The sequence below is a fragment of the Lontra canadensis genome, unplaced genomic scaffold (assembly GCF_010015895.1).
Source record: "Lontra canadensis isolate GAN:19392208 unplaced genomic scaffold, GSC_riverotter_1.0 scaffold1, whole genome shotgun sequence".
Classification (NCBI taxonomy): domain Eukaryota; kingdom Metazoa; phylum Chordata; class Mammalia; order Carnivora; family Mustelidae; genus Lontra; species Lontra canadensis.
The window spans coordinates 12,568,246-12,590,369 of NW_022630995.1; the positions used below are offsets into that span (position 1 = coordinate 12,568,246).

General features: G+C 35.4%; 1 protein-coding gene across 1 annotated transcript in view; it reads left to right on the forward strand.

Annotated features, from left to right (window-relative positions):
- Positions 1–54: 54 nt before the first annotated feature.
- Positions 55–22,124, forward strand: part of LOC116867098 (transmembrane protease serine 11G-like) — a 43,677-nt gene continuing 21,607 nt past the window's right edge. The window contains exons 1-3 of the mRNA XM_032856893.1: positions 55–124; positions 19,384–19,542; positions 20,849–20,967. Of these exons, the coding sequence (XP_032712784.1) occupies positions 55–124; positions 19,384–19,542; positions 20,849–20,967 (348 nt within the window). The remainder of the gene's footprint in view (positions 125–19,383; positions 19,543–20,848; positions 20,968–22,124) is intronic.

A 22,124-nucleotide genomic window follows, 5' to 3' on the forward strand; every position in this document is an offset into this window, starting at 1 on the left:
TGTTTTGCCAAAAACTTTTTTTAAAACAAAAGAGGGATGGAAATATGAGTGACTATGCGTTGTCAAACTGACCAAAAGACAGACTTAGTAAGCACTGAATGTCAAGGAGTTTGCACAGGTTCTGGTAAGTGCATTCATTCAAAGACATTAAAGTTGCTAGCCTCAAATCTTTCTCTCTCCAACAGGAGAAATGGATCTATAGGCCTGAAAATAAGCAAAATGAAAACTAGATGCCTGCCTAAGGGAAAGCACAGGTCAAGGGCTATTCAGATAGTGTGAAAGCCAGGGAAATTAGAAGATATCATCCTGGGGGAGTCATCTTAGAATGTAGGCTTTCAAAGTCTACAGTCTCTGTATCGACAGACTCTAGTTAAATTATTTGAATCTTACAGCCAGGTGAAGTTTGAATTGAGCACTATGCTAGAAAGAAGGGAAAGGAAATTTTGTGGGTAAAGACATGATGGGGGAAAAAAGGACTGGATGGACAGAAAAGAAAACTAAAAGTCCAAGAAGGTAAATGCCTCTGTAGCTACAAGGGAGAGTATATGGAGAGAAGATAATCAGTTGGTGAAACCCTTCAACATGGCAGTCGGCACAAATATATTTTCATTTTCTTATCTTAGATCTGGATTCTCCTTTAGAGCATCCAAAATGAACTACTAGGCCAGATATAGTGGTACATGTACTATTGCACTAAGAAAAAGAAGTCAAGGGCTATCAAATGCTTTACGGAAACCTCTGATCCTGTTTCACACTTGCGCTTCAAAATGAACAGCGGGGCCTGAAGACGAGACTTGTAGTGACTCAACAAAAAGTGACACCCCTTGAAAGTTTTCAAGGGTGTTGCTTAGGTTTTGAATGCAATATTGTTTCTCATTTATTTTCATTAGCCAGAACCAGGAAATTCTTACTTCCTGCAACAAAAACTTATCAAGTGATTCTTCACTTCAAACCCTACTATTGGTTAAAATTTACCCATCCCAACTTGTTAAACTAGTTTACTCTAAATCCTTAAGCATTCTTTCTTTAGTCAGCTTACAAATCTGAAGGAATGCTCAGGATGCTACTCATTTGACAAGAAAGCACAAGCAACACGGAGTTGAAGGAGTGTGGATTCCCAGCAGTGTACGATGTATCAGTAAGTTTAACTTGATTTCATGTTTGAAAGAGTTGTTTCAGGTTGTGGTTTCTTGTTCTGAACATTATCATTACTGGGAATTTAATAGACCTTTTTTTCCTTTAGTGTTAAAGAAAATAATAACACGTAGTAGTAATGTTAATGCTTTTTATTTCAGGAAACCATGCTAACAATTTCATATTTAGGATTTGAAAAGTTTAACAAGTTGGATTTTCATTGGAAATTTTAACACGAAAATGGGATAATCACAGAGAGAGGAAGGGAAAACAGAGAGCCTGAGGTAACATTGTGTAAATTTGTAGGAGTGGAAGGATGTGGCAAGGCAGAAAGTGTTTTCTCACTTTTATCAAGACTCTACAATATATAATATTGTTTGTGATATTTCTAAAGTATGCATTTAATTGACACATTGGAGAGGAAATACACAAGTTGTATAGGAAGTATTGTATTTTACCGATTCTGAAATTGATAAACATCATTAAAGCTTCAAAAAATGAATAAGAATCTTAATGTCCTTTGAGAAATCCTTTGCTTTTTAAAATAAAAATTTAAAGAACAATATAAGAACAATTATACATAAGAATGTAAAAAGCAGGTAAGAGCAAATAATCTTAAAATTTCTGTATTTTAATAGATTTGGAACAAGTCTATAGAAAATAAATCTTAGACATTTTTTTAGTTTGCACTCCACATCTGATCCATTCTGCATTTTTCTCAAGTTTGAACATTCTTTATGTACAAATATGAATCAATTAGTACAAATTACTCAGATAATGAAGGAATTACAAATGTCTTTTCTAAAGATGTTTAACGAGAGATTTACTATATCCTTTGTTAATTGGATATTGTGTATAAAACTCAATTCTTTTTTTTTTAAGATTTTTTTTAATTTATTTGACAGAGAGAGAGAAATCACAAGTAGGCAGAGAGGCAGGCAGGGAGAGAGGGGGAGGAAGCAGGCTCCCTGCGGGGCAGAGAGCCCGACTCGGGGCTCCATCCCAGGACTCTGGGATCATGACCTGAGCCGAAGGCAGAGGCTTTAACTCACTGAGCAACCCAGGCGCCCCTAAAACTCAATTCTTGATCACAATCACCCAACAGATTTTATTCTCTACAGTCATTCAAAATGTTCGCTTTTCTGCCTGCTCACTGTAGAGCCACACATTAATATATTTAGGCTGTTAAAAGATAACACAAAACAAAGGAACAAAAACAACTTTTCACACTTAATTGATTTTACTTCTAATACTGGCATACATTAGGATTTACTTTTTTTTTTTAAGATTTTATTTATTTGACAGAGAGAGAGAGATCACAAGTAGGCAGAGAGGCAGGCAGAGAGAGAGAGAGGGAAGCAGGCTCCCTGCCGAGCGGAGAGCCCGATGCGGGGCTCAATCCCAGGACCCTGAGATCATGACCTGAGCTGAAGGCAGAGGCTTAACCCACTGAGCCACCCAGGCGCCCCCTTAGTCTCTTTTTTTAATTGAGCTATAATTGACATATAGTATTGTCTTAGTTTCAGATATACAACATAATGATTTAATATTTGTCTACATTATGAAATGATTACCACAATAAATCTAGTTAACATCCACCACCATACAGTTACAATTTTTTCTTATGATGAGCACTTTTAAGATCTACTCTCTTAGTTCCATCCAAATATACAATATAGTTGCTTTGCTGTACATTTCCATGACTTTATTTTATAAGTGGAAGTTTGTACCTTTTGACCACTTTCACTCATTTCTCCCTGTCTCCCTTACTGCCTCTGGCAAACACTTAGAGTCTGTTTTCATGTAGTAACACCCATTGATGGATTTTAAGTTCTTCCCCACATTGATTATTAAATCAAGTTTGGGTCTTATAACAATAGGCATAAAAAGACTGTTAGGTGATTTTTAATTTGGAAACCAAATTTGTCACTTAAATAACAGATTTCCCTCATCTTCTGTAATAGTGCATTGGGCCCCAAGAATTCAGCACTGTCAATGTAGGACTAGGACAAAATAAAAAAAATTAGACAACAGATGGCCCCTAACCTAAGTAGGAGTGATTTGTATCTCTGAAGTCACAGAATTCCAAGTTTAAAAATCCAATTAAAGTTTTATCAGAACACACACACATTATACATGGATATACATTTGTATTTTCCTTTTTATATATTTTTTAAAAATAAGACTTAACAAGATATAAACATCTGTTTTTCTATGGTTAAATATTTTTATAGGAAAATGTCATTCTAGATATCTTTAATTTAAATCTCTTCTATTTTTTTATTTTTCAATCTCGGTAAAATGGACACATATATCGTAAACAACACTGTAATAATGAACATCCTTCTGACTAATTTTGCACACATTCAAAATTGTTTCTTTAGGATAAGTAATCTGCACTTTCACAATTTCTGGAATGGCATTCCTTAACAAACTTCTCTACATCATAAACTTTTCTTTTTGCATATCTTTAGGACACATTATTTTTTACAACCATCTCAAGAAAGGGTTTACTATTGAAGATTTAGTCTTTGTCCTCCTGACTCTCTGATGCCACCTGGGACCATTGCTCTCCACACCCATGTAAATGCTCTTGCAAACTGGCTTGTTTCTCTGAGCTTCACATAGTTTACTCTCTGTTCTCTTTCCTTCTGTATTGTGGTCCTTATGGATCCATGATTATGCTCCTCCCCACCCCATTAATGAAGACTGGCCCTTGCTTCCCCATCTCTTTCTCTACTTCAAGTCCTACATCTACCCTAGGAAACATCAGGGCCTGTGCTTGATTTACAACATCTTAGTCATTTATTAACTTGATATCCTCATCTCTATAATATTTTCTTCAAATACTACTCTCGTGTCTACACCTAGACTTTGTCATGACTTGGAATGATACACTTCGTGAATCATAACTTTGGACAACTATCCCTATCCTAACCTTCCTTCTTGAAGTCTTAGTTACTGCTAATGCATAAGGGTATTTTTTTTTAATTCATTGGCTTTTCTAATCTGTAAATTCTTTTTTTTTAAGATTTTATTTTTTTTAAAGATTCTATTTATTTATTTGACAGACAAAGGTCACAGGTATGCAGAGAGGCAGGCAGAGAGAGAGGAGGAAGCAGTCTCCCTGCTGAGCAGAGTGCCCAATGCGGGGCTCGATCCCAGGACCCTGAGATCATGACCTGAGCCGAGGGCAGAAGCTTAACCCACTGAGCCACCCAGCTGCCCCAGATTTTATTTTTTAAATAATCTCTACAACCAACTTGGGGCTCGAATTTACAATCCTAAGATCAAAAATCGCATGCTCTACGACTGAGCCAGGCAGGTGTCCCCAAAATTTGTCAATTCTCCATACTCATCAGTTGCCACCCCCATCACACACATACATGTTCTTTTTTGTTTTTCTTATGATCCTTATGTTCATCATTTCAACAAATTTTTGTGAAGATTTTGTTTATTTGAGAAAGAGAAAGAGAGAGCACCCAAAAGAGCACAAGTGGAGGAAGGAGGAAAAGGAGAGGGATAAGCAGATTCACCACTAAGCAGGGAGCCTGATGCAATGGAGGCTCAACTCCAGGACTCTGGGATCATGACTTGAGCCCCAGGCAGACACTTAGCCAACTGAGACACCCACGTGTCCCTCAACAAATTTTTTAATGATGCCAAACCCCATTAAATTCTATTGTCCTATGTTTTTTATCACTCATACCTAGATAAATTCTAGAGAGACTATGACTGTCTGGACAATGACTCACCCCTACCCAGACCACTGAGAAATGCACAGAAAATTCACAAGTTTCCAAGAGGTGCCAGTTCATCTGAGGACTGAGCACTAACCAACATTCCTATTATATCCCCCTCGACTGTACTTCCATTTTCCACAATGACTATCTCCACCTCCTTCAGCACCTTCAAATTTCCAATTCTTACCACCCGGCCTCTCACATTTCTACTAATGTGATTGATCAATTAGATGAAAATTCCTTCAACTTCCTGACATCAAACCAACAAACCTATCTATATCCATTCGACTCTAAGAGGATGTCTACGGTGCATCCAAGTTCTCTAATCTACTAGGTTTAACCATATGAAATATCAATTCATGACCACTTTTGACCCCTACAAATGGCAATTTGATATGCAGGAACCCAAGTTTAGAATCCAGGATCCTTCAAATATCCTCCCAAACTCAGGATCTCTATTAGTTAGTTAACAGCATTGTAAGCATCTGCAAAACTGTTCCAATCATAAGGCAAAAAAATTCCTCCATCCACCCCATACGCCTTGCTGACTTATCTCTCTCTTCCCATCCGTAGTCAAATTCATGGAAAAAAAATTCTATATCTGCTGTCCTGTCTTTTCATTCCCAATTTTTCCTCAGATCCACTAACATTTGCTTTATAATGTCACTACTCTGTTCCTTCTCCTGTCACAGTCACCAGTGATTCACTACGCTTAACTCTATGGGTTTCTTAAATTTTCATCATATTCGATTTCTCAATAGCACATGACACTATGGATCAATCCTTCCTAGAATATCCTCTATCTTTCATTATCATATCACATTTTACTTTCCTCCTCATTTCCCTCTGTGGTTTTCAGACTTTTTATTCCTTGCCCATATCTTAAATGTTAGTTAATCTTCTTTAAAATTCTTCTCAGAGTCTTCCTTTTTTCCTATTATTTCAACAGAGAAAAGTCTTGAGCACTGCCATATGCTAAGTGCTAAAAATACAAAAATGAATTTAGTATAGTATCTGGCTTATTCACTGCTATAATCTCGGTTACTGGAAGTATCTGACCTTAGTATAAACTCAGTAATCATTTTTAAATGCTAAAGTAAAACTGCTAGATTAAAAAGAGTGCATATTGAATAGTTTTATTCATGTTTATAAGTTAACCTACCTACTCCTTTTCATATTTGTAACATAAACTTTCCAATTTGCCACTCAACTTTCATTTTAGTTATGAAAACTGGGTAAACACAAGATTTGATCCAACATTAGCTTTTCCCCTCATTTTTTTAAAGTTGTCAGATTACTGTTTCTTTTGATGATGTCTAGTTCTGCATGTCATTTTGTGAATATCTCATTCAAAAATATGGAAGCAAAAAGTAAAAATCAGCCAAGATCATGTGGAATGACTTATCTATCTTTCTTAGCTCCATGAAGTTTATAAGCAAAATTATCAATTTTTTATCAATGGTTATTATCAAACAATTTAAAACAGTGAAAAAGACAAAATGTATTCAAACAGGGAAGTTTCTAAAAGGAGAGGTCTTCTCTTGGTGTGGTATTTAAGTAAAACAGAATGTTTTTTTTGTTTTGTTTTGTTTTTAGTATTTTTGAATAGTGTTGGCATAGTACAATATTTCAAATGTCCCTGTAGGAATAAGTAGTGTGCAATAATTATTTTATAGACTTGTGAAAGAACAGTTTGTAACTTGGTTGTACTATTGCCTAATCCATCCACAATTAATCTTATTTCATGAATTCACAGCACAGTCTGTATGCTATTTCCCAGTTTATTAGCCATCTGAGAAAAAATACCTTCCAAATTTCCTAGATATTGACATATTACTGAGTTAAAATGCAGTCTTGATTTCCAGTTTTAGTAAATGAACCAGACATCGAATTTCAAACTCATACACAGGGGTTGTAGTGAATGGATACAGAATATTTCTTATGCAAACCAAGAATATAAATACTAATAAGATGAACTTAATATTATTTTATTTCAACAATAAGAACAATGAATGTACTCAACTCCTACCAAGGACAAGACTATTAACTGGGTTCCTGATAGGGGGTTAAAGGAAAGCTGATTTCTGGTAAAGAAAAGATTGAGCGAATAAATAGTAATAAATACAATACAATTTTTAAATGAATAAATGTTAAGTACAGGTATAATCAATGTAATTTCAGCAGCATTACCTAAAAGACCCATACTTGTGCTGGTGATAATATGAAATGACTTTAGGTAGGATTTATTTTAATGTATGATTGAGAAAATAAAGCTGCTCTATCAAATTCAGTATTGGTGGGTATTATTGCTTAGGGATTGGCTATATTAAAAATAAGTTCATTTTAAAAATTTAAGAAAATTGATAGAGATATTAGTGCTTACAGCAAAAGATTGTGATATTGCAACTGAAATCTGGAAAACAACTCAAATAAAACAACTAATTTTAAGCAGGACAGAATTTGAACACTTCAAATAGAGCACTTGAATAAGGTCTTAAAGATGAGTAGATATTATATAAATAGGGAAGTGGGAGAGGGCAATTTTAGACTAGGGTCATTAGACTAACAATGCAGAATGCCTCCTTGGTTAATGTAATAGTTGTTTTGTTTTGTTTTGTTTTGTTTTGTTTAGTTTTGTTTTGTTTTTGACCAGGTTGACATCTTCAAGAAAACGCAGATTAGAAGCCCTACTTTTTAAAACAAATCCTCATTTTGTGTGTTTATTATGGAGGCTACTTATATACTTCAGCACTCATAAAAATATATCACAAACAAGGAACACAATTTTTTTTTATTTTTAGGTTTCATTGTTGCTTTTATAATGACTACAATTAAATATGCTTTGATAGTTAACAACCTGAATTTGCCAATCCTTTCAAGTTTATCAAGTGGAATCCTCTGTAATTCTTGCAATTCCAAGCTCAAATGCCAACTCTCTGGGAAAATAATCTTGCCCTCTCTAAATATTCTCTATTTTATAAAGAACTGATAAATTAAAATGCAGATTACTGAAATACTCCCATTCCAAAATAAATAGCAGTTTGGAGCAAATAGCATGGAAGAAACACTGGGTTGAGGGTCAGAACACCTGAATTAAAATTCTTCTAGTTAATACCTGTGTGCCATTAGAGCATACGTAAGACCTGCTTTTACCACTGTACTGATATTTGAGATAAACACCATGAAAACTATAAAAGATTACAAAGGTAAAAGGTTATCATTATTAATGGGCTCAATGAAGGTGCCATTGAGAATGTATCAGTAGGATTTTATAATAACCCTAGTGTCCAATGCATCATATAACAAATGATCAAAATGATTTTCTAGACATTTATAATACTTTTTTATACGTTTATAATACTTCTTTGACTTGAACTCCTACTCAGATTTCAGAGAACAGACCCAATAGAATGGTTCATTGCATCCCGCTTATAAGTGAATTGTCTCTTCCCCAAAGGATTTTACATCTCTCCAACAGGAATAATCATTTTCTGTCCTCTCCCTCTTTTTGGGGTGCTCTGAAGGTCACAGCCCAGACAGCTAGTGTTCTCACTATCTTGAGACCTGTGACTCAAGCATGCCTCTCCTACATGGTCTGCTGACCAGCTCAACTGTAAGGCCATGGTTGCCATGGTTACTCCACAAAGTACTAGAAGCTCTTAATTGTTGTCATGTACTACTTTTCTGATTCTTGGGGTTCTTCCAGATCTTTGTACTGAGGCTGAAAATAAAATTGTTTTTTAGTATAATTCTGCTCAGCAAAATTTACTTTCCCAAACTTCTATTTTTGTAACACACCCCATTGGTCATTGCTGTAGTAATTTTGGATTAGGACCTGTGTTCCACGGAGGAAAATGCTCATAAGTAGAAGACAAGGAACTTGAGTGGGCTCAAATAATTAGTACTTATGTTCTTGGGTAAATTCTTACAGCCTCAAGTGAAAAATGAGTAAATCATATTTACTATGTGAACCTTACTAGATGTGGGATGGATCAAGGGTTACAGGGTAAAGCTAAAGCTCTTTAAAAACTCTAAAGTGCTATATAAAAGAAAGCTATCATCATCATTATTATTATTGTTAGGGTGACCTCTGTCTCACCCTTCTACCCTTCCACTTCACCCTTTGTTCTCCCAAACCTGTTTGAAATAAGGTGGGGCATCTTTGAGTAAAGGACCACTCCCTATCTTCTCAGGGGCCCTGAGAGTCTCTAGAACCACCCTCAGGAGGCTCTGATTACACTGTGTAAATTTTATCAAACACAGACAGAAAGAACTCCCAACAATTAAAGATAGCTTATCAGATATATAGAAATGCCGTTTATATTTAACTGAAGGAATACAGTCATCCTTGGGCAGGTATTTTGCCACTGAAGTGTGAAGATGAGTAATAGGAAATGAGATGAGAGAACTATCTGTACGCTTGGTTACCACATCGACAGGACTCTCCCAAATGAGTGTGATTTCTGTGCGGTGACTGGACTGCCTTGGTCAGAGCAGAATGTTTACACTTTGTTTCCTTTTTTTTTTTCTTTCTTTTTTTTTTTTTACACTTTTCAAACCATACCATTTTGTTCAGTAGGATCAGCAAGTCTTCTTCATTCAAACCTGATAGCAATAGCTAACCTCAAGCAAGCACTTGCTCTTTATTCATTCTCATATCTCTGTAGAAGTCATCTGCATTTTCCAGATTAATAAACTCGGGCTCTAATAAATGAGGTGAGGTTACGTGACTAGTGAGTGCAAAGGCATTTTGTCTGAAAACAAACAGGGCTCTTTTCCAACCCACACATGCGACCAACCTCTCTTCAGAGAGCTGGTGAGGCTACTGAGATTAAAGCAACCTCGTAAAAAAAAAGTAATGTGAGAAAAACATTGCCTATTTTCTGTTGAAGACTATAAGATACATGCAGGATTGGCTAGAAGAGGTTAAATATCATGTAAAACTGCAGAAAATATTGTAACACTGTGCTGTCCTCAAACATATACTTAAGAGCCTGACCCATAACAGTGCATGATGCATGCATTAAGGTGAACCCAATAAATCAGCTACTATCAGCTTCTTCTTCCTCATGAGACATCAACCCAGAGACCCTCTTAATATGTGACATATACAGGACAGATTAAACAGATGTGTGGGATATTGAGAAAACCATCTGGGCAATCAGAGAAAGTAGGAGATTTTCCTCTTAATTATCTAGATAATGTCTTAATTCTTGACCTCTTTTCAAAGTGATTCTGACAAATTGTAGGAAGACAAGACTGGAACCCAATCTTTTCACTCCTTATTCCATATATCCTTCACTTAAATTTCATTGTCTCTGAAGAAAGCAGAGCAATGTCACTTCAAAGAATAAACCAGAATTTATTGCCCACATTGGGCCAAACACTGTGTTAAACATTACTGATGTAAGTAGAAGAAAGACAGAGAACACGGGCACAGAAATAAGAGATTTTAAAAAAAAAAAAAAAAAGGCACAATGGTGATAGCTGATGGGTTAGTGGATGCTATCTTCTAATTATTTCTATTTTCTCAGTGAAATGGTTTTAAGGCCATCAGCTGAGGGTGAAGATGAAAGAGGAGGTATTAAAGATTTGAGAAGATAAGGTATGAAATAATCCTCTATTTCTCACAGTAGGAGAAAGAGAGAATAATTAAGGAAGTATGATGCCTAGGAAGCACTGAGGCCAACTTGAAGTTAATGCTCCTGCAATTTAAAATGAGACTCATCAGCAAAATTGAGTATTTTTTCTCCAGCCATATTTGTATAAACACAAAGTAGGTGAAATTTGTTTTTAACCAAGGTTGGAGTTTTGCTATATGATTATGATATATAGAGAGAAGACTACAAGACTGAGGGTGTATGCCAGGAATGAGTATAATTAGGGACCATGGGCTTTTTGCCAAGTAAGAGAGCAATGCCAAGATGAGGGTGATGGAAGACAGTGAAAACATAGTAGGATGTGTGGTTTATAAATCCCAGTGGGGTACTAAGGCAGTTGTGGTAGTTGCAGAGTTGTGATTAAAATTTAGATTATGGAGGAACTGACACTATTGGCAATGACAAGACATAGAGCATAGTATGAGACTGGGCAGCTGAGGTGGGGAGAAGGACAAAGTGGTACAGGTAGCCAGAATATGAAATAGAACATGACCAATTTTGTTGTATAGCGAAATATGTAAAGGAAGCTTCAAGGTTGCTTCTAACTGGAGCGGGATTGCAGTGAAAGGAACTGGACCTTAAAAGAGGGGGAAGGCATTCGAGTAGCCCATTGAAAGGTTTCCAGAAATGGTAATGCCAGCAGCTGCAAAAAGAGGAGGTTAGAAACACAGGGGAAGAGAAAATATTTGAGGCAGAAGGGGTGCATATAAGGAACAGACTAGCACCTGTGCAGGGAAGTAAGAACCCAAAGGTAAGTTAGACACAATAAATGAAAGACACTACCTATATTTAAAGTTGTCCAGTGGGTCCCTATAACTCTTAGAATTATCAGTACTTTGTCATCACCTTCAGGGTCCATGATCTGATCCTTGCTTGTCTCTCTGGCTGAACTTTTTCTCCTCTTTCTGGGATCTACGATGATCCAGCACTCTGGCCTGATTTCTTTCAGGAACTCAGGAAGACCACCTTTGTTCCATCTCTGGAATCTTGCTGCCACCTTGTTGCTCTTTACCTAGTTCTTCTAGAAGATTCCCAATTCACTTCTCAATTCATCTTCGCAATTCATCTCTCAGCTGAAACGGCATCTCTCCAGGGATAACGCCCCACTACTCAATTAAGCACCATCTCCCCCCAGCTTCCACTCACTCTCTATTCATTAATATACTTTGTTTTCAAGAGTTGAGACTTATTCTTTGGCTTGTTTTATTTTTGGCCTCCTTCCACTAGCTTGTGAGCTTCACAAAAGGAGGAAACTTGCCAGTCTTGTTTGCCACAGTTTTTCCAGGAGCAGAATCAGCTCTTAGCACATAATGAGATCTCTCTAAATATTTCCTCAGTGAATGATTGGATGAATGAATGAATACTAATCCAGAGAATTTGTGGTCTGCATAATGAGAAATAGTTGAGAGATTTTGAATGAGAGAGTCACACTATTAGAACTGGGATAATTGGAAAATAATTCTGGCAGCAACATTGTAGAATGTATTTAAGGGGAAATTATCTAGATAATTAATTAATAGATAAAGAGAGCTATTAATGGCTACTGTGATTGTCCAGATGAAATACATCTAATGCCTGAAGTAGGATGGTGTAAAGGACATGAAAAGAAGGGGCCAAATGGGAAAGACAATTCAGAAGTAGACTGGCTTTGTGAAGCAGTTGTGCAGAGGGAGTTGTTCTATGATTCTGAGTTTCAGAGAGTGGGTAATCTAGAAAATTGTCGATAATTTTATTAACATATATACTTGCTTTTTAAAAATGTGATTTAAAAAAGTAAAGGAAGTAAAGGAAGAGTTTAATAAGAAATGAACAGATTATAGTAGAAAGAAGGTGAAACAATAAGAACAAAGCGGAAGAAATGAGTAGAAGGAAGAAAAGAGAAACAAAAGCTACCATGGAAAGGGAAAGAGAAAAACAGAAAAGATTAATGAGGATGTGGAGAAATTATAACATTTTTACATTGTTGATAGGAATGTAAAATTGTGTAGACACTTTGGAAAAGTTTAGCAGTTCCTCTTAATGTTAAGCATAGAGTTATCATATGACCCAGAAGTTCCACTCTTATCTCTATATGAAAAAGAAATGAAAACACATGTCCACACAAAAATTTGAACGTGAATGTTTACAGCAGCATTATTCATAACAGCCAAAAAGTAGGAACAATTCAAGTGTCCATTAGCTGATCAATGTACAAATAAAATATAACATATCATAAAATGGGTTATTATTTGGCAATAAACACAAATGAAGTTCTACCTTCCACTATGGAAAACAGTATGGGGTAATACATGCTATCATATTGATAAATTTTGAAAATATTATGCTAAGTGATGGAGGACAAATACAAAAGACCATATATTATATAATTCTGTTTATGTGAAATGTCAAGAATAAACAAATCTGTAGAGACAGAGAATAGATTTATGGCTGTCTAGAGTCAGGGAGTTAGGAAAAAATAAAGAGGGACTTTTAATGGGTACAGAGTTTCTGTTTAGGGTGATAAAAGGTTTGAAACTTGATTGTTGTGATGTTACATAACTTTGGGATTATACTAAAAACTAAAAACCGTCGAGTTGTACACTTTAAATGAGTGAACTGTAGAGTATAAGAACTATATCTCAATAAAGCTGCTAAAGTAACAAAGGAAGGAAGGAAGGCAGGAAGGAAGACACTAAAAAGCTCTGGCAGCTCAAAATATGTTTTGACTAGATGTAAAAACTCCTGACAGTTATTGTTCACTGAACCTGTCAAAGTTTCCCACCTATCATTACCCTTCCTTTTTGATACTCATGTGACTTCTCCAGCAGTATCACACCCTTCTTTCAATAGTTTTTTCTGACTCAAGAAAGGCTTTCCTTCATTTTCTTTTCACATTTTAAATTTTACGTTATTTTGTTTATTTATTTTTATTTAAATTCAAGTTAATATATAGTATAGTATTGGTTTCAAGAGTAGAATTAGTGATTCATCACTTACATATAACAGCCAGTGTTCATCCCAACAAGTGCCCTCCATAACACCCATCATCCATTTAGTCCATCCCCCCCACCTAACTCTCTTCCAGCAACCCTCAGTTTATTCTCTATATTTAAGAGTCTTTTATGTTTTGCCTCCCTCTCTGTTTGCCTCTTATTTCATTTTTCCTTTCCTTCCCCTATCTTGAACTGTTTCGTTTCTCAAATTTTACATGAGTATAATCATGTATTTCCCACTGGTCATTATAGTGACAGTAGAACTTGTTCTTTAAAAAGTATTTGTAGCTAATACATCAGTGCATACTTCAATATTCGAAACAAGACCTGCTTTTTTGTGGAGGTCAAAATTTATTGTTAAACCACAGTAGGAAAAGAATGATTAAGGATAAATGATGCTTAACTAAAAATCTTAGTAAAGAAGACATACAAATGGCTAACAGACACGTGAAAAAATGTTCATCATCACTAGCCATCAGGGAGATTCAAATCAAAACCACATTGAGATACTACCTTATCCCAGTTAAAATGGCCAAAATCAACAAGACAGTAAACAACAAGTGTTGGAGAGGATGTGGAGAAAGGGGAAACCTCTTACACTATTGGTGGGAAAGCAAGTTGGTGCAGCCACTTTGGAAAATAGTGTGGAGATTCCTTAAGAAATTAAAAATAGAGCTATCCTATGACCCCACAATTGCACTACTTTGGTATTTACCCCCCAAAAACTGATGTAGTGAAAAGAAGGGCCATCTGTACCCCAATGTCCATAGCAGCAATGGCCACAGTCGCCAAACTGTGGAAAGAACCAATATGCCCTTCAGTGGATGAATGGATAAAGAAGATATGGTCCATATATACAATGGAGTATTATGCCTCCATCAGAAAGGATGAATTCCCAACTTTTGTATCAACATGGATTGGACTGGAAGAGATTATGCTGAGTGAAATAAGTCAAGCAGAGAGAATCAATTATCATATGATTTCACTTACTTGTGGAGCATAAGGAATAACACAGAGGACTTTGGGAGATGGGGAGGAGAAGTGAGTTGGGGGAAATCTGAGGGGTTGGGTGAGCCTCGTGGTGGGTATTAAGGAGGGCATGTATTGCATGGAGTGCTGGGTGTGGTGCATAAATGATGAATTTTGGAACACACACACAAAAAAATTAATTCAATTTAATTTAAATATATATATATTAGTAAGAGAGGGAAAATGTACCGATAAAATAAGCTGTGTTGGCCAAAGTGGGTGCAGTACCATTCTGGCCACTTTATCTTCAGTAGCCCAGGTCAATGGCTTATACATCATTTTTGGTCCTCATCAGGTTTTAATTACCTCAGTACTCTAAAATTTCCTTCAAGGAAAAGCTTCTCATGGAACTTCACCATGTAAATTTGCATTAATGAGCAGAATTTGGAGAGTAGCTCTCTCTGCCCTTGATTATCCCCTTTTGAACTCTTATCAACTAAAACACCAGTTATTTTAATTATGACATCAGTCAACTTTTCATTTATGAAACATTATGTCTTTCTCATTTGCATAATGTGGAGTTACAGAAACAAGACACACAGCTTGTCAGAACATGAAACATAGAAGGAAGCACAAATCTTCATTTAATCTTTTGCACAACTTTTAGTTAGTATTTCTACTCACATCACAGATTTTATGCAAGTCTCATCACATCTGGTGCTACAATCAAAATCATCATCATCATCACTGCTAAGCAGTAATTTTTTTCCCTATGGATGCTCCGAATGTGAAAGTCTGATTATGCTTACCTCTGAAATCTGGGATTTCTCTTGAAGGCTCTGGTAGTCCCCCTTCTCTCAAGCTTAGACCCTGTTATCTGCCAGAATTCTGCATGGAAATCATCAGGGCTTTGATAGTCTCCCTAGGGGCTTCCCAGTCTGTGCATAGTTTCTTTCCTGTGTTGTCACTTATATATCAAGGTCCTGGGCAACAGTTCTTATCTCTTTCCTTCACAAACAGCACATCTACCATCCAGCACACGCTTTTCACCAGCTCACTCCATTTCATCAAGTACAAACCCCTTGGTATCTTTTTCTGCTGTTTTTGATAATTTAAATAAATAAATAAATAAATAACCAAAACTCCTAAGTCTTCACCATGTTTTAGTAACTATTCTAAGTGCTCTTATGTAAATTAACTCATTTAGTCTTTGCAATAATCCCACAAAATGGGTATTATTACCCTCATTTGGTAAAAGGATCTGAGACACAATGAGATTGAATGCCCAAGGTCCCATAGTAGTGGAGCTGGGATAAAAAATTGGGTAGGCTGGCTGCAGAACCCACACTCCTAACTACTATGAACAATCTCTTTCAGAGACCGTGGACCCTTCAAATTATGTGGCCATGGCTGTGGCAGAAAGAAATCCTTTTATCTCTCATCTTTGAATCACTGAGGGACAATATTTTGGTTATATAAAGCATTTTTAAAAGCTCCAGGAAAAATAATAGATGCTAGGAGAGCTATCTAAAGGGAAGAACCTGAATATATACCTTGGTAAAAAAAAAAAAATTATGACCTTGACTGGCTGACACTGATAAGAGCAAGAAGAGTCCATTCCATTCTGCTGAGCTTTGGTTCAGGAAATACCTCCCATGAGAGTCTGGATAATGAACCACTCAGAATGTTACCAAAGGCAGGGGAGAGATCAATGCTTTGACTCTTTGTGAAAGGTTTTCTAGATTGACCTGCTTGAATGAATAGCTTTTGTCACTGCTCCTCTTTGCTTTGGCATAAATACCTCAAAGGTGAGGTCACTTATATTGTTTTGTTTGTTTGTTTGAATGTCAAAGGCTTCTCTAAGGCGGGTTTTTCCTACACTGTAGTGAATCTGTTTAGTCATTTGTCTGGGATAAGTCTGACCAAATTAATTCTTTGAATTGGAAGGATTAGGGGGAGGGAGAAACTAGAAAGGAAAGAGAAGGAGAGAATTGTCCTTTCGAGATTTTTAAGTGCAAAATTTGTAATTGTATCTTGATTTCAGGTAAATGCTTAAGCTTGTTTTTTGTCCTAATTCATCTCTAACAAAACTCTCTGCTAAAAATAGTTTTTGTGTTACAAATAGTTTAGGGTCAACTCCTCTTTTATGACACATTATTTTATTTAGTAGACAAATATTTACCAAGTACCTATGAGGTTCAGGCTCCACCAATCTGGAATAATCACTGATATCAGCCACTGAAATTCATTAATGTGTAAGTTAAAATTAGATCAGTACTGAAAAAATCAGTGAGAAAAAAATATTTTATTTTTTAAAAAAAATATCTAGGAATAAATATTTTGTGCATGTCTACATAATTAAGAAAATGTACTCAAACAATTTTTCAATTGTGACCCATACATAAGTCACAATGACGTTTCTGGTGTTAGAAGTTCAACAGGAAACCACACCCTTTTGATAATGAGAGTTCTGTTGTGAAATAAACTTCCTCTCTATCAATGGTTTTCTGTATTGGACTCAGAAGAGAAGACAGTGAGAAGATGGGCCCAGCATTTTTAAACTTGAAAAAATTATCGTTTTCAACCATTATTTCCTCCAAAGAGAAATCATTAGTCCTCTGAAATTCTCTTAGAAATACTCTATAACTCTAGTAGCAATTTGTGTACACTGTGTTCCTTCCCTATAGACTCTAAGTTCCTTGAGAGGAAGATCTATTGAAGATTCTTCATTATATTCCTGTTTTGTGCATAGCAATGTTCAATAAATGTTTAGCTAATACAATAACAATAAATGTTTAGCTAATGAACACATGCATTAATTAGGTTTACCTCTATTCTCGTTCAGAAATTCTACTTTCTCATGTATGTCCTTGAGAAATCCTTATCCTTGTCTCCTGTCTCCTTGTCTTTGTTTGTGCTTTCCCTCTTCTTGTCATACCCATCATTCTTGCTGATTCCTCCTCCTCAGCTTCCAAAACACAGTTCAAAGGATAAGGTCTCTAAGCAAAACCATTTGTGTCAATTCATGTCTCATAACTTATTGGGCATAATTCCATCACGACATTTATCACTTGTATTTTACTGGTTACTTAGTGTGTCACTAGATCACATGTTCTTAAAGATAGGACAGTATGTCTTATTCATTTTTCAATCCCAAACAGAAAGTACTTGGCACACAGAAGAAACTTGGTAAATGTTAACTGAATGAGTTCATAATTGCCTATGATCTTCTATTAGTAAAGATGGTAAATATTTTCATCAGCTCTTTCCTTGCCCCAGCAGGACCCCAGCTCTTCTAAAGATACTTCAGATGTCTGTAGATTTTAATAATCTTGTCTTGATACCAACCAAAGAGTAGCAAGCCAGAGTAACTCTAGATCCTTCCAGAAACACAGCAGAACTCAGAATTAGTTCTACCTGACTGAGATACTTAACAGAGCTCAGGTTGATGGTTCTGGGGTGAGGAAATTGCCTGTAGCTTCTTTGCCCAGATACCAGAATACAGAAGTATCCCCACTTTTTTCAGATTGTTGATGCCAAAATGCCCCTCTCAGTTGATATCTTTGATTAGTAAGTGGGGATCTACTTTCTACTTTACCACAGCCATCTACCAACCCAGAGAAGGTAATTCTTTTTTCTGCTTTTTCATGTATAATTTTATCAGAATGGTATATTTAACTTTCAGAACCATATTCTTGCCCAGTGCTCCTGTGAATTAGATCTTCCTGGACAACCCATGCCAGTCTCATTCTAGCCTGCCTCAACTCTGTAATTGTGCAGATTTGGTCTTTAGGCTGTGGGCTCTGACTCTGGGATAGGGACAGAACTTTGTCACATTTCTCTGCCTCCACATAGGTTTCCCAAATGTCAGTCATTTACATACAACTTTCATGCTTTTTGCCATATTTACATACTACTAGTATCATTATTGCCTTAATATTTTTCTTTAAATTGATTCATTATTTACTGAAGTAAATACAGCCTTATCTTACCTAATACCATCGGTTAAAAATCATAGGTCTGAAATCTTATAACACTATGAAATAGATATTCATCAAATATACCAGTGGTTCTCACACCATGATGTTCCTGGGTCCAAAGATCTGAGCTATCACTATTTATTTGTTTGTTCATTATATTGGTGATCTCTTTTTGGTTTACCTATTATTTCTTCTTTAGAGTTCTATTTTCTTTTCTCCAACCCATCCTATTTTAGATGCTTTTCATATGTATTACAGATTACTCATTTTATAAATGGAGATTATAGGATTAAGTATAGAGTTTTGAAAAAAGTTCCGAAAGCCCAAAACCCAGTTCCAACTCCCTCAACATCCAATTTTGAGGTTTTATCTTTATTATTATTTTTTATTTAAGTATAGTTACATACAATGTTATAGTATTTCACATGTACAACTAGTAATTTGGTAAGTTTATGCATTCTGCTATGTTTACCACAAGTATAGCTACTATCTGTCCCATTACATTGCTAATACCATATCATTGGCTGTGTCCAACTCCAAGGTTTTAGTAATCACTCTGAGCCTCTGTTGGTTCATGCCAGAATGAGAGGAGTGACCCAGAAGCCCTCATTCTTTGAGGCTTTTTGGATTTGAAGCCCATGAGCCAAATATATGTTATTTGACCATTTACAAAGAAAAAAATATTTCAGAACACTAGCATGATGAACCAGGAAGTATATGAAACAGTAGTTAACTGCTATATAATTCTGACTTTTTAAAATATAAAGTCAAATGTCAATCAGTGATATTTTTCATTGTCAGTATTTTTCTAACTTTATAGAACAATATATTCAGATGTTACCAAATGCAATATGGGCTAAACACAAATTCTAGAAAAAAAACATTCTATATCAAAACCAGGCAAAACTAAGGTTTAGTATTTAAGTTCTGTTTGACTTTAATACACAACCCTCTCTCAAAAGGCCAGCAATATTGGGTCGAAGGACAAGTTCACTGAGACCATGGATGACAGCCCTTATTGTCGCAGCTGTTGTGTTGGTTCTAGCGATAATCATCGGTCTCCTTGTTTATTTTTTGGCATTTGGTAAGTCTATCTCATTGTATTCTTTTAAAAATTTGAAGATCTACTCAATTTATTTCAAACCCTAGTATTTTCTAATATTTTGAAGTGTAATTTTCATTGCAACAATAATTTTCTTAAATGTATGTAAGCTTTGCAGAATGCAGTATTAATTGGTATAAACATATCTACATTTGGGAAATGATCATCCTTTATAAAGATTAATTCTAGCATTTAAAATTTTAACTGGCTCACATAATATTATCTCGTGAACAATGCAATACATCTTATACTATTATATAGTTTAATAATATTTAATGCACTGAAAGTAAAAACATTATTTTAGTAGCAATTCTGACTTCAAGGTTAACTTATGAGAATATATTACATTCTATCATGATCTAATTAATAGTTTAAATTTATGAATTATCACTAACAGGTAATAATTTTGTCAGAAAACAACTGACAACCACATGACTATGAAAACATGTGATATTAAAAATGAGTTAGAAATGCTTGCAAATCATATATACGATAAAGGATTAATATCCAAAATATATAAAGAACTCAACTCAATAGCAAAAAGCCAGACAATCCAATTTAGGAATGGGCAGAAAACCTGAATAGACATTTTTCCAAAGAAGACATACAAATGGTCAATAGGCACACGAAAAGATACTCAACATCACTCATCATCAGGGAAATATAAATATGAACCACAATGAGATATCACCTCATACCTGTTAGCATGGCTAGCATCAAAAAGAAAAGAAAAGTAACAAGTATTGACAAGGATGTGGGAAAAAAGGGAAACCTTGTACACTGTTAGAGTATAAATTGGTACAGCCACTGTGGAAAACAGTATGGGAATTTCTCAAAAAATTAAAATAAGACCTACCAGATGAGTTAGCTAATCTACTTCTGGGCATTTATCTGAAGAAAATAAAAACACTAATTTGAAAAGACATATACACCCCCAAGTTCTCTGCAACATTATTTACAATAGCCAAAATACAAAAACAACTTAAGTGTCCAATTATGAACAAATAAAGAAGATATGATATACATGTATATATATCACATATATATATGCATATATGGAGTATATACAAAGATCAAATTATTATGTTATACACCTGAAATTAGTATAATATTATATACCAATTTTAGTTAAAAAAAAAAAAAGGGAGGTATTGGCCATAGCTATCACATGTTTAATTCCCAAGAGTTCATCATTATAGGACTTTTTGCATGTTATTCCTTCTACTTTGATATTTATGCAGTTCAAATGAACTAAAGAGAAACCATCCATTTTTGTTCTCCCTTCCAGATCAGAAATTTTACTATTACCAGACCTCATTCCAGATCCCCAGTATTGAATATAATCCTGACTTTTCAGCTGAACACTCAAAAATGAGAAGAGATTTGAAACAAAAAGTCAATAATGAAGTAAGTCTGTCATCATTCCTACTCTGACAATACTATGGTGAAGAAGAAGGTTAAAATAAAGTAAGAGATAAGTTGATAAAATATCAAATTATACCTATGTTGGGGAGCCAGATAAAATATAAAATTCTCAGTGAACTTTTATTTTTTTTTAAGATTTTTATTTATTTATTTATTTGACATACAGAGATCACAAGTAGGCAGAGAGGCAGGCAGAGAGAGAGGAAGGGAAGCAGGCTCTCCAATGAGCAATGAGCCCGATGCAGGGCTCGAACCCAGGACCCTGGGATTATGACCTGAGCCGAAGGCAGAGGCTTTAACCCACTTAGCCACCCAGATGCCCCTCTCAGTGAACTTTTAATTTTAGATCCTACTGAAAATGTATTTCATTCAATATTTTAAACATGCCCATACTAAAAATGATCCATTGTTTATCTGAAATTAGAACTTAACCATATTTTTGTTTGCTAATCCTGGCAACTTTAATCAACAGTATCTCAGGAAAACTGGAAAAATACACTGGGCAAAGAATAATTGCACCAAAGATTGAATAATAGGATCCCAACAGAAAGATTAAGTAGCTCAAATACAAAAAAAAAAAAAAATTATTAGAGTAATCTGGAAACACAGTTCAATCATTTGGGCACAATGATACAGTGATACACTACTACATATCACTGTATTATTAAGCACCTAATGTGTGTATGACCCTGATACATTTCTCACGAGGCACTTTACACAAAACCTTTATTCCTGAAAATATACCACATAAACATACAGACAAGCTCTTCTACTGAAGACTTCAGTTGTGTACACAGCTTCTACTGAGCCTAGCACTGACCAAAGAAGACAGATCATTCTTGCCAGGTTCTTTATCCATTCCCAACAAAAATGAGCTGATGAAATGAATTAAAGGATGGAACTGAGTGGGGTTGGCATGTCTTTTCAAAAATACATCTGAAGGAAATTTTGATTAAAGAAAATTGATTAAGGTGGGTGTAGTTTTTGTAGGAAGCAATATACTGAGTTTCGTACATCTTAGCTTTGAAGTCAGAACATCTAGATTCATATCCAAATTTTACTTCTTGACAGTTTATGAGCTTTGGAAAAGCTACTTTAGCCCTCAAAGTTTTAACTACAAAACAGGGATAATTTCTCCT